Source organism: Apodemus sylvaticus, chromosome 4 (assembly GCF_947179515.1).
Source record: "Apodemus sylvaticus chromosome 4, mApoSyl1.1, whole genome shotgun sequence".
NCBI lineage: Eukaryota > Metazoa > Chordata > Mammalia > Rodentia > Muridae > Apodemus > Apodemus sylvaticus.
This window is the reverse complement of record NC_067475.1, coordinates 46,341,225-46,354,810: the sequence shown is the minus strand read 5'-3', so window position 1 is coordinate 46,354,810 and position 13,586 is coordinate 46,341,225. Positions and strand designations below refer to the sequence as shown.

The window sequence follows — 13,586 nt, the reverse complement described above, 5'->3', positions numbered from 1 at the left end:
AGAAAGAAAGAGAAAGAAAAAAAGAAAGAAAGAAAGAAAGAAAGAGAGAGAGAGAGAAAGAAAGAAAGAAAGAAAGAAAGAGAGAAAGAGAGAAAGAAAGAGAAAGAAAGAAAGAAAGAGAGAAAGAAAGACAGAGAGAGAGAAAGAAAGAGAGAGAGAGAGAGAGAGAGAGAAAGAAAGAAAGAAAGAGAGAAAGAGAGAGAGAGAGAGAGAGAGAGAGAGAGAGAGAGAGAAGAAGAAAGAAAGAAAGAAAGAAAGAAAGAAAGAAAGAGAAAGAAAGAAAGAAAGAAAGAAAGAACGAACGAACCCACTGAGCTAGCTCGCTGGCTCCTGAAATATGTCTAACTTTTAAGGGGGAGGCAAAAGAGTATAAAGTCATATGTGAATCTTTCTTTGTGAAATGAAGTGGTTTCTAAGCATTTTATCTGATGTAACCTAAGCTTCAACTTTCATTCTAATTTCTACAATGTTGCCTAACTTAGGATACAGTTACATACCTTAATCTTTCTGTTGTTATTGCTGTTGCTATTGGTTTGGTGTCATTTGATGGTATCTTCAATGTAGTTGATAAACAGTTCTGGACAGAAAACTAGAGAAACTGACTAACACTCTAGCTTCAAAAGTCACTGCCTTAAATACCAACAACAAAACACACTTTAAAAATATCTAACAGGCCTGGAAAGATGGATGGGTTGAAGAGCAAAGGTTGCTCTTGCAGAGGACTAGAGTTCAAATCCTAGCATTGGTCGTGTATAACCATTTATAACTACAGGTCCTAAGAATCTAGAACCTTCTTCAGGCCTGAGAGCACGGTATGCACATGTAACATGCAGGCAAAAGACATAGAAAGTAAGATTTAAAGAAGATTCTTTAAAAATTAAAGTAAAATTAAGTGTACACACATATAAACATACCAGGTATAGTGACACATTACAGACATTAGTCTGTAGTCCTATTGGAGATATAATTCTACACCATTTCCAACAAGCCTCAACAACAACAAAAGCAAAAAAAAAAAAAAAAAAGAAAAGAAAGAAAAAAGAAGAAAGAAAAGAAAGAATAGATACACATCACACTGAAACTAATAGAAGAGAAAGTGGGGAAGAACCTCAAACACATGGGCACAGGAGAAAATTTGCTGAACAGAACACCAATGGCTTATGCTCTAAGAATGGAAAAATGGGACCTCATAAAATTGCAAAGCATATGTAAGACAAGAACACTGTCAATAGGACAAAAACAGAAGCAACACATAGAAAAAAAAAAGATCTTTACCAATCCTACATCTGATAGAGGAATAGTATACAATATATATAAAGAACTCAAGAAGTTAGACTCCAGAGAACCAAATAACCCTATTAAAAACGGGGTACAGAGTTAAACAAAGAATTCTCAACTCAGGAATATGGAATGGCTGAGAAGCACCTAAAGAAATGCTCAACATCCTTAGTCATCAGGGAAATGCAAATCAAAACAGCCCCAAGATTCTACCTCACACCAGTCAGAATGGCTAAGATCAAAAACTCAGGTGACAGCAGATGCTGGCAAGGATGTGGAGAAAGAGGAACACTTCTCCATTGTTGTTGGGATTGCAAGTTGGTACAACCACTTTCGAAATCAGTCTGGAGTTTCCTCAGAAAATTGAACATAGTATTACCTGAGGACCCAGCTATACCACACCTGGGCATATACCCAAAAGATGCTCTAACATATAACAAGGAAACATGTTCCACTATGTTCATAGCAGCCTTATTTATAATAGCCAAAATCTGGAAAGAACCCAGATGTCCTTCAACAGAGGAATGGATACAGAAAATGTAGCATATTTACACAATGGAATACTACTCAGTTATTAAAAATAATGACTTCATGAAATTCTTAGGCAAATGGAAGAAACTAGAAATTATCACCCTGAGTGAGATAACCCAGTCACAAAAGAACACACATGGTATGTACTCAGTGATAAGTGGATACAAGCCAAAAGCTCAGAATACCCAAAATATAATTCACAGACCACATGGAGCTCAAGGAGGAGGAAGACCAAAGTGTGGATGCTTCAGTCCTTAGAAGGGAGAACAAAATACTCACAGGAGGAAATATGAAGACAAAGTGTGGAGCAGAGACTGAAGGAAAGGCCATCCAGAGACTGCCCCACCTGGGGATCCATCCCATATACAGCCACCAAACCCAGACACTATGGCAGATGCTAAGAAGTGCTTGCTGACAGGAGCCTGATATAGCTGTCTCCTGAGAGGCTCTGCCAGAGCCTTACAAATACAGAGGGGGATGCTCGCAGCCAACCATCGGACTGAGCACGAGGTCCCCAATGGAGGAGTTAGAGAAAGGACTGAAGGAGCTGAAGGGGTTTGCAACCTCATAGGAGGAACAAAAATATCAACCACAATATCAACCAACCATATTCCCCACCCGGCTCCGAGCTCCCAGAGTCTAAACCACCAACCAAAGAGTACACATGGAGGGACCCATGGCTCCAGCCACATATGTAGCAGAGGATGGCTTTGTGGGACATCAATGGGAGGAGAGGCCCTTGGTCTTGTGAATCCCCAGTGTAGGGGAATGCCAGGGCAGGGAGGTGGGAGTGGGTAGATGGGTGGGGAAGCATGCTCATAGAAGCAGGGGAGAGGGTGATGAGATAGGGGGTTTCTAGAGGGGACACTGGGAAAAGGGATAATATTTGAAATGTAAATAAATAAAATATCCAATAAAAATGAACAAAATAGCCGGGGCAGTGGTGGCGCATGCCTTTGATCCCAGCACTTGGGAGGCAGAGGCCAGCAGATTTCTGAGTTCAAGGCCAGCCTGGTCTACGGAGTGAGTTCCAGGACAGCCAGGGCTACACAGAGAAACCCTGTCTCGAAAAAAAAAAAGAAAAGAAAAAAAGAAAAAATATATATAAATAAAAATAAAAACCCTATGGTTGTTTTAAAAACATTTCAATATGTTGGATAAAATTACTTTTTAAAAAAAGAATTAAAGGATTGCATTAATTTGTATCATGGAGTGGTTTACATTTTGAGGGGCTTTTAATGGGTACCTAAATTACTTAAAATTTACTCTTGGGTAGGGGTACTTCGCAGTATCGAAGCACTTACCTAGCATTCAGTATGCCCTATGGTTCCACCCCTAGAACCACCAAATAAGTAAACACTGAGTATTTCTGAGAGAACTGCCAGAGAATGGCATTAAACCTCCAGCTTTAAAAAGAACTAAAGTTACAGCTTAGTGACTGAGTGCTCCATCAATATTCCCACGGGGTTCATTTCCCAGCACAGCCACACACAGTGAAGTGGGGGTAGTAGTTGGGGGTTGGGGTGGGGGTGGATGAAGAGAACAGGAGATAGTGAGACAGAGAAGAGAGGGGCCCCTGCGCACGCCCGCGCTATCAGGCCAGGAGTAGTTCCAAGGCAGAGCGACTTAAAGCAGCAAGTTCCGTGTGGAAGCTACGGGTATGGTGCACCTGAAAGTGTCCAGAAAATAGGGGCAGATACAGTAGGAAAAAAATTTAAACGGAGGATCATTCATTTGAAAGCAAGCAACTTGAGTTAGGCGCAATGGAATTAAGACGTGAGAAACAACCAAACATTACCTGTAATTACCAAATTAAGTGCCTATAAAAGCTCTGGTGCTGTCTTCAAATACCGCATTTAATAGAATATAATAAACGACACGCTCCTCAAAGGGAAGAAATTAGAAGTGACTTGCTACAGTTAAAGCCCATTGCTTCGTTTACTATCCCTTAATCCGAACTAGCAGAAACTTGAGTTAGCGTAAATAAAATGTTCACGGAGCTCCTCCACTCTTCAACACTTAGAACCCCTGCAAGCTCCCGCCACACACACTGCTGGTGGGAACCTCACAAGGACACCCATCGCCTTCTGTCTGGCCTTACCATGGGCACCCTTTCCATCTCTAGAAGTTCCTGCAGTTTCTTGAATGCACAGTCCTCACCGAGCAGGCTCGTCCCCTACCCCAGGATCACAGGCTGGGCCGGAGCTCCAGAAAAAGACCACGGAAGGACTGGCCGCCAGCCTGGCCCCCAAGGCACTTGGCCCGCCAGTCTGGAGCTTTTAGGCATACTGCCTGCCACACCCCTCCCCTCCGGACCTTTTCCTCCTCCACCCAGAACGTTCCAGCACGTCCAGGCCCGAGGTACAAGGCGCCCATTCATCGGCTCCCCAAGAACTAGTGCTGCAGCCCTCCGCTGTGGTCCCGGTGGCCCTGGCTCCTTGTACCTCAACCGCCCCACGCCATCCCAGCCCGCAGCCTCCAGCCTCGGCGTCCCGCCAGCGCCCAGCCAGCGCCCTCCGCTCACCCGCCGTGCGGCTCGGCTAGCTGCCCGCACCGGAGCCCCGGGCTCCGCGACGCCGAGCGACCCAGGCTGCCGAGCCCGCCGGCTCCGCCGCGCCCGCTGACCCGCAGCGCTGCCGGCTCCCGCTGACTCTGTCGCCCGGACCGCTTCGGTGAGGCCCAGGCGTTTCCGGGTTCCCGCGGTCCGGTCCGCCAAAGGATCCGGCTTCCGCCTCGGCCCCGGCAAACGCCGTTCCTTGTTCGGCTCCGGCGGCCCCAGCTTTGCGCTTTTGCGGGCCACGTCCCTGAGGCGACCCCACCGGGGCTGCTCCTCGCGCAGCTCCCGTGACGCTTTCACAGTAGCCGGAGAGTTTGATAGGAAGGTGTCTCTCCCCGACAGTCCTGCGGCAGAAAGTAGCAGGATGATCCGGGCTTAAGGAAGGGCAAAGTCCTTTGGGCCAAAGAACTCTGATAGAGAACCGGGAGGCGGATCTTGGCTCCTGAAAATGACCACCAGTGAGTTGAAAACAAGATTATCCCTGGTGCAGGTTACTAACCTTAGTCTGGGAGCCAGCTGGTTCGGTTAGGAATGACCCCTGTCCCCACCCTGATAGACCTGGAAGAGTATCAGAAACGCAAAATGGGCTTAGTGTCACTAAACAGGGGAAAGGTGCAGAGAGAAAGAGAGCGATTTACCGCTTTCTGTCTGCAAGGATCTCATGCGTATTACATTTCAGTCTAATAATGTATTTCGAAAAGCTCCCAACCTCTGTAGTCATTGCTGGCTGTGGACAGGCTGAAAGGTAATATTCTGGGTCCGGTTCGATCATCGGATACAGCAGATTTATCCCTTCCCTGTTAACACAATGCTCCTGGAATTAAACTTATGCTTCTTTGCGTTGCAAATGATTTAAAACCATGCCTTAGGGAAGCGTCGTTAGAAAACAACGCTTTTATTTTAGAGAAAAATAAAATTCGACTGTTAGCATATGATGCCTCGCCTAAAATGTTTGTGTAGTCCAGTCTTCAGAAAACTTCAGGATGATGGAATGGAAATTTGCTAGGGTCCGAATCTAAAATGCCCCCCACGAAGATTCATCACATGGCAAAGGTTTGGTTGCCAGCTAGTGGGGCTTTGGTGTTGGGAGAAGTGAGCGGAAAGTGAGGCCTCTGACCTAAGGCACTGGTGCGTTCGTTGCGTCTTAGAAGGTATTGGGAGATGGTGTCAATTGTGGAACAAGCCTATGGGAAGAAGCGGGTCACTGAGGGTGTGTGTCTTACCCTGGCCTTTACTCGGGCTCTCTTTGGAGCCTGTATACTTCTTTTGTAAGTTAGTGCCCCACTACATAGATTCCAACCAGAGACCCAGAAACAATGAAACCAAGTGACCATGAACCAAAACATCTGAAACCGCGAACCCAAATAAGTCCTTCCTAAGTGGGTTTCTCAGGCATTTCGTCGCGGCAGTAAAAAGAAAGTAACAGATACAATACTTTTTTATAAAGACAGGGTCTCACATTGTAACTCAGGCTGGCTCCAGGCTGGCACTGAAGTTCTCCATCTCTTGGCAGCCATCCTGCCGCAGCCTCTCTGTGCTAGCTAGGTTCAAAAGCTAGAGGGTCAGATCTGCTTTCCACCCTTTCCTCTTTTTCCTCCCTACCAACACCCCCCAGAATTACCGAAAATTGACCCTGGGCCTTTGTACCTCCTGTACCTCCCACTTCCTGTTTCTAAACAGGAAACTTAATGTTGGCATTCCTTCTAAGCTCTGCCCAACAGTTAACCTGACTGTCTGCAGGTAGGCCTGGCTTGATATAAAAGGGGAAGTCTGCCCCTCTTCACTCTCTTACTCTCTCTGACCCCCTTCTCCCCCTCTCCCCTTCTTCACCCTCCCACTTTCTCCAGAATTCCTGGCCAGCCTTTTCTCTCCCCCTCCCTCTCTCCCTCCCCCTCCCTCCCCTTCCCCTTTCCCCTTCCTTCCCAATTCCTCTCCCTTCTCATTCCCCATTCCCCTCCCCATTCCCCTCCCCTTCCCCTCCCTTCCCCCCTCTCCTTCCCCCTCCCTTGCCAATTCCCCTCCCCTTCTCCCTCCCCATTCCCCTCCCCTTCCCCCTCCCTTCCCAATTCTCCTCCCCTTTCCCCTCCCTTCCCCCCTTGCTTCCCTCTCCCCTCCCCCTTCCCCCTCCCTTCCCCCTTCCTTACCTCTCCCCTCCCTCTTCCCCCTCTCTTCCCCCTTCCTTCCCTCTCCCCTCCCCCTTCCACCACCCCTCCCTCTCCCCCTCTCTCCCCTTCCCCTCCCTTCCCCATTCCCCTCCCTCTTCCCCCCTCCCCTCCCCCTGTCTCTACTCAAGTCCCCTTCCCATGTCTCTAAATAAACTCTGTTTTATACTATATCCATTGGACGGCTGGTACCTGGAGGATGTGGGGTGCCTCAGCATGGGCTCACCAAAGCACCCCTCCCACACCTCATCATTCCTGGCTCTACAACCATATACTTGGCTCTTTTTTTTTTAAATAAAACATAACATTTAATATGTCTTGTACATGCTATTTACACCTTGACACTATTGTGAAATGTTTGTATGTGTGTGTGTTTGTGTGTGCACTTGCACCTTCAGTGCATGAGCGTGTATCCACAGATATCCAGAAAACACTCAATACTCCATATCTTATTGCTGCTGCTGCTTCTTCTTCTTCTTCTTCTTCTTCTTTTCTTTTTTCTTTTTTCTTTTTTTTTTTTTTTTTTTTTTTTGGATTTAGTTTTTTTTTTTTTCCGAGAAAGGCTTTCTCTGTGTAACCCTGACTGTCCTGGAACTCACTCTGTAGACCAGGCTGGCTTCGAACTCAGAAATCTGCCTGCCTCTGCCTCCCAAGTGCTGAGATTAAAGGCGTGCACCACCACTGCCCGGCATCTTATTGCTTCTTGCTTTAAGTTTAGTAGGTTAAATGAATCCAGAAAATCATCCATTTCACTTAACTTTTCCAACTTAATGGATGTGGTGGTTTGAATGTGGTTGGCCCTGGGAAGTGGCACTATTAGGAGGTGTGACCTTGTGAAAGGAAGTATGTCACTGTGGGGGTTGGCTTTGAGGTAATATGTATGTTCAAACTCTGCCTAGTGTAAGACAAACAGTTCCTCCTGTCTGAAATTGGGTCAAGACACAGAAGTCTCAGCTCCTTCTCCAGCACCATGTCTTCCTGGACACTGCTAGGCTTCCTGCCTTGATGATAATGGATTGAACCACTGGAATAAAACCAGCCCTATTAAATGTTGTTCCTTTAAAGAGTTTCCTTGGTCATTGTGTCTCTTTACAGAAATAAAACTGTAATTAAGACAAAAGTTGGCACCAGAGACTGTGGTAATGATAAACCTGAGCATGTCTTTGTTTGGAGGAATGTGGATTTGGGGACTTTGGATTTTTGAAGCAGTAACATGCTTTAAGAGGGGGCTTAATGGACCATTCTAACAAGAATATGAAAGATGTTAGTGCTGAGGGTTATTTGAACTGTGCAGACCTTGCTGTAGGAGTTCCAGAGGACAGCAATTTTAGTATGTTGCCTGGAGATTGTTTTTTGATGTTTTGATGAAGAATGTGACTATGTTTTGCTCTTGTCTGCCCAAGGCAAAGGTGAAGATATTCAGATTAATTACACTGAAAAGGAAGTCTCTAAAAAGTCCAGCATAGACTTCGTCCTCTGGTTTACTCTCATGAAGAACATTCTGATCAAGTATAGAAAGCTTAGAAAGGAAAAATTTAAAAATATATGGTTTAAAGAGTAAAGAGACACCAGGAAGTGGAATGTAGCTAAATCCTGTGTTCAAGGTTATTAAATGGAATTAAAGGAGTGGTGACCTCAGGGCAAGATCCCACCCCGCTAAGCTTATTGTTTATGCTTTTGCTGTTGAACAAGGGATATTTATATCATGATAGGCATTATTATGACCTGGTTATTGTTTTCACTTGGGCTTTTCATCTGGAATGAACTGCAGTCCATAAATGGAGGGCCTATGTGAGTTCCAGATCTTGAGGCTAGAAGACACAGGCCTCTTGAGGCATAGTGGCCATGAGAAGCTTAGAACCAGGCATTGTGGTGCATGCCTTTAATCCCAGGAGATAGAGCTAACAGATCTCTGAGTTCAAGGCCAGCTTGGTACAGAGCAAGTTCCAGGTAAAGAAAAGCTTAAGCACAGGCTTCTATTCCCAGAACTCAGGAGACAGCAGATTGTAGATCTCTGAGTTAACAGTCAGTCTACAGAGCAAGTTCTAAGACAGCCGAGCTTAGGCAGTAAAGGAGCTGGAAATCAGAAAGCTGGTGATAATGTAATAGAATGGGGGAGGGGAGAATGTTTCAGCCCCAGGAAGCAGCAGAACTTGGCAGCTTCAACCATGTGGCTCTAGCTTTAGAATCAAAAATAGAAGGAGTTACAGGGGTAGTTGATGCTGTTTAGCAGGGGCTAAGAAATGAGCAGTGATTGAAAAGAGACCATTATCACTGAGGTGAATTTTTCTGGGAAGTGTTTTCTGAGAGTACAAAGAAGCTGTATTCCAAAGATAGACTTCTCTCTGGCAGCCAGATTTGGTAATGTGTCACCCAGGTGGTGCTGGTTTTGAAGGCATGAATGGGTCATGGAGAGGAGCTGAGGCTTAACATTGTAAGAGGCCAGAAAAGCCCACTGATGAAGGTACAGCTTCAGTTGCCGTTGAAGGCCCAGGATCGAAAGGGTCATGCAGAGAAGTAGAGGCTTGGCACCATGAAGAGAGCCTATGAGAGGCTATTGGTGAAGCCTAGTTACAGCAGAAGACACCAGCATAGTAAAGATGCCAGTACCATGAGATGACCACCAAAAATAGCAGCAGCAATGGAATGGAGTCAACCAGAGCCTAGAGTGCTACAGAGGGCAGAGCTGGAGAAGTGACTCAAACCCTTTGAAGGAGCACAAAAGATTATGTGTGGATCCCAGACATTGGAACAAGAATCTGTGAAATTGAAGTTGCCTTGAAGGCCCCAAGATTTAAGATGCCAGAACCTTGGGATATCTGCCAAGGATAGCTGCTAACAGGAAGTAGAACCAGCACAGGAGAAAGAAGTTTGTTGTAGTCAATCAAAGCTGAAAAAAGTTGGACATCACACATGGAGATGCAGAGTTTGGGGTTTGCCCAGCTGATTTTTTGGTCTTGCTTCTAGTATTTGCTGACCATGACATTTTGGAATGATAAATAAACTGTACCTGTGGTATGGTTTATTGAAAGCATGCAGCCAGGCAGTGGTGAGCACTCTGGGAGGCAGAGGCAGGCAGATTTCTGAGTTCAAGGCCAGCCTGGTCTACAGAGTGAGTTCCAGGACAGCCAGGGCTATACAGAGAAACCTTGTCTCGGAAAAAAAACAAATCCAAAAAACCAAATAAAAACCAAAAAAAAAAAAAAAAAAAAGGCATGTGACCTGATTTTTTATTTTATAGAGGATTATAGTTAAGAAATTGCATGACTCTCAAAAGAGACTCTGTGTTGACACTGTGATAGACTATGAGACTTCTAAAGTTGGACTAAATGTATTTGCATTATGCTATGGCTAGGTATGGCTCCCATGTTTAAACAAGCCTACGGGAACCAGGGAGTGGAATGTGGTCGTAAGAAGATACTTGGCCCATGGTAAGTAGCACTATTAGGAGGTGTGGCCTTATAGGAAGAGGCATGGACTTGTTAGAGGAAGTGCGGCACTGTGGAAACAGGAATTTTTGGCAATATATATTATCAAGCACTGCCTAGTGTAAGGCAAACAGTCCCTCCTGGCTATAGTCAGATCAAGTTGCAGAACTCTCAGCTTCTTCTCCAGCACCATGCTTGCCTGCATGTCGCCATGCTTCCTGCCATGATGATAATGGGCTGAATCTCTGAAACTGTAAGTTAGTCCCCAATTAAATGTTGTCCCTTAAAAGAGTCACCTTGGTCATTGTGTTTCTTCACAGCAATAAAACCATAAGACAATGGAGTACATGTTTTTAAAGTATTCCCTTATAATATTCTGAATTTCTTTTGTGTCTATTGTAATGTTTCTGTGTTCATTCCTGAGTCCCTTAATTGGGAACATTTCCTTCTTTTAATTAATATAAAGTAATACTTGTCAATGGCTTTTCCTGACTTCACAATTTATGGTACAGTACATAATCTGCTTTTTGTGTACAAAATGTGTTTGACCAATATCATCACTTTCCTTCAACCTTCTCTAACATTAGAATGCCTTTCTATTCAGCCATTGTTTTTATAGTTGGCCACCCTCTCAACTCAGATATCTTCATTTTAGCCTAAATCCCTTTTCATTGTCCCTTGTCCTGGTCAGCATCTCAAATCATCATTCATATATATATATATATATATATATATATATATATACATATATATATATATATATATATGTGTGTGTGTGTGTGTGTGTGTGTGTGTACACACATAACTTCAATTCCTTTGTACTGTGATTTAGTTTTATATTCCTCAACACTTCTCTTGAGTTCAGTACTATCCTAATTATTTATTGGATTTCCAGCATCTTAGAAAAGTGCCTAACACATACAATTATATGCCAGGCACGATAGGGCACACCTGTAATCCCATAACCATCAAGGCAGGAACGATGATATTCTAAGGAAATACCTGAGCCCCTCCCTTTACCCATCCGACTCCTCAAACAATGGTTCCCAAGGTATTTCAATTTCCATGAGAATCTCAAACTGGGAGAAGGAAAATAAAGAAGCCTGAGGTCAGCCTGAGGAAGAACTTATCTCCAGAAAAGAGATTTCACAAGTTCAGACAATCTGTCAAAACACCTTGCAGGAGACACTTAAGCCAAGATAATGAGTCAGTGATAGGAGTTGTAGGGGTGGTACTGATGCTTGGATTAGGAATCTGCATGTGAACACGGAAGGTCCTGCTCCCCAATTGGTTCTTGATCAATCAATAAAGATGCCAGTGAGCTTGGCAGACAGATGACACATAATGTGGAAGGCAAGAGTCCACTATTAATTTAAGAAATTCTCAGATTACACATATACACAATGATATAGTTTAATAGGTGGGGAGAACTGGTTTCTCAGCAGTCACATGGCTCCAGCTCTTGAAACTGGAACAAAGGAACCCAGCTGCTTGTGGGGATTTACCCCAGGCCCTTTAAAAAGGATTCTGGCTGCCTCAAAGAATCTTAGCTGAGATGCTGGGAGCCCTCCACTGTGCAAGGCGACAGGATGGCACAGTCAAATGGTAGAGGCAGCCTGTTTCCTACAAGCAAATAATCAAAAAATAAGGATAAATAAAATGTGATTTAATTGTTTTTAAGGATAGAGGGGCAAATAATGATTGTTATGGTTTTGTTCAATTCATATCTGAGAGAAGTTTTTTTTATTGGACAGAAAAGATGTGATGTTGGGAGTGGTTCTGATGTTTGGATCAGGAATCTGCAAGCAAACACAGAAGGTCCTCTTCCCCAATCGGTCCTTTTTTTTCTCTCTTCATCAGAATGTTTATTAAAAATATAGACTGTGCTTAAATGTCATTGTGGATGTATGATGACTTCCAAACAGACTCCTCACAATACCACTTTGAACAGAAATCATAAACAGAAATGACTGCGGAGACGGCACCACTCCTGACAGAAGCCCCTTAGATAGCCTGACATTATTTACCATTCCATCAACACTCACAGAGGTGGATATCATAGCCAATGGGTACCACAACCACAAGACATCTTTTTGCACTTCCCAAGTAGTTTTATATTTCATCCATGGAGATCAGTTCTCAAAGCCCAACTTGTTCCTAACAAGTGGTTTTTATGTCCGTTTAATCCGTCTTAACACCTTTCTGGGCCAATTCATCTGCAGACAGGAGGAGAAACCATCGCCATCTTCTTCATGCTGTGAGTCCACGTGACTCCCGATTCTCACATGCTGTCCAACTTCTTTAAGATATGTGGGGTGACTCGCAGCAGGCCCAAGTAGATGAGGAAGTTCCGAATGGAGGAGACCACATCCTCACGCATCTTCTACTTCATCTCCTCCGGGTCCAACTTCAACGCAAGACCCTCGATCCAGAATATTGCCGCAGCTCTGCCTCCAAAGCTTCCGAGTCTGCCTGATCTCCTCCAGCAGTTGCCCTGCACCCGGAATTCCCCAATTGGTTCTTGATTGATTAATAGAGATGCTATCAGCCAATGGCTGGGTGGAAGAGGCAGGGCTTCCAGGTTCCCGAAGGCAGGCTAGGAGACACAGGAGGAGAAAAGGGATTCAAGATGCTTCCAGGGAAGACAGGGCCACCAGCAGTGAGAGATCTCAGGTAGAGTGGCCGGCCGTTGACCCGTTCCCTGATTGGGCCTGAGGTAGCAGGAGGGAGATTAGAAGCATAACTAAACTAGGGCAGATTCAGAGACGGTGAGCAAGCAGCAAAGAGAAGCGCACGCTAGCCAAGGAAAGCTTAGAAAAGCCCAGCCGTGGTGCTTAATTATCTGATTTATTTTGACTTATATATACCAGGCTTGGAACTGTAGAAAAAGCAGCAACCTGTAAATGCCAACAAATGCGGCAGTACAAAAATAAAATAAAACAAAAATACAAAAAGAAAAAGAAAGAAAAGCCCAGACATTGAGCCGTAAGGCAGGTTAAAAATGAGCTAATCTCTGTGTGTGTGTGTGTGTGTGTGTGTGTGTGTGTATACCTTCTTTCATCTGAGGATCCAAGAGAACCTGGGCAGGGGCTGGTAGTACTGTCTGCTCAGAGCTTAAAGCCGGGAAGTAGAAACTACATGCTACAAATGTCAAAATGGGACAGAAGAAAATTGAGCACAGAATAAAGAGGAGACAAGTCTTGAAAGTGAATAATGCAGAGAGCACGAATGAAAACAGAGAAGCAGCAGTTCGGGACACTGTGCCAGGAGCTTTGCTTTCTTTATCATCTGATCTCTGTCTGTCTGTCTGTCTGTCTGTCTGTCTCTCTCTCTCTCTCTCTCTCTCTGTGTGTGTGTGTGTGTGTGTAGTTTTCTTACGTGTATTGTATGTTTGTGCTCCACATGCATGCAGTACACAAAGAGACCAGAAGAGGGTGTCATATTTTCTGGTACTGGGATTACAGACAGTGGTAAGCTGCTCTGTGGGTGCTGCGAACAGAACTCAGGACCTCTCAAAGATCAGCCAGTGCTCTTAACCACTGAGCCATCTCTCCGGCCCCCTATCATCTGAGCTGAGGAGCAAAATTTTATATCCCTGAAGACACAAATGCTAACAAGAAATCAGTTTAA

The 13,586-nt window shown here is 44.7% G+C and overlaps 1 protein-coding gene across 5 annotated transcripts in view; it reads right to left on the bottom strand.

Moving 5' to 3' along the window:
• Slc35a3 (solute carrier family 35 member A3) overlaps positions 1-5,844 on the bottom strand; it is a 41,258-nt gene extending 35,414 nt beyond the window's left edge. Inside the window, exon 1 of one of the 5 annotated variants that reach the window (XM_052179357.1) lies at positions 5,826-5,844. Coding sequence is in view for 1 of the 5 variants with exons in the window: in XM_052179355.1 (XP_052035315.1) it covers positions 3,911-3,928 (18 nt within the window). In the remaining 4 variants the exon portion in view is untranslated. Of the gene's footprint in view, positions 1-3,910; positions 4,081-4,333; positions 4,416-4,865; positions 4,930-5,825 lie in introns of those variants that run through there. The other 4 variants (XM_052179361.1, XM_052179358.1, XM_052179359.1 and 1 more) reach the window with 4 other exon arrangements.
• Between the last annotated feature and the right edge of the window lie 7,742 nt (positions 5,845-13,586).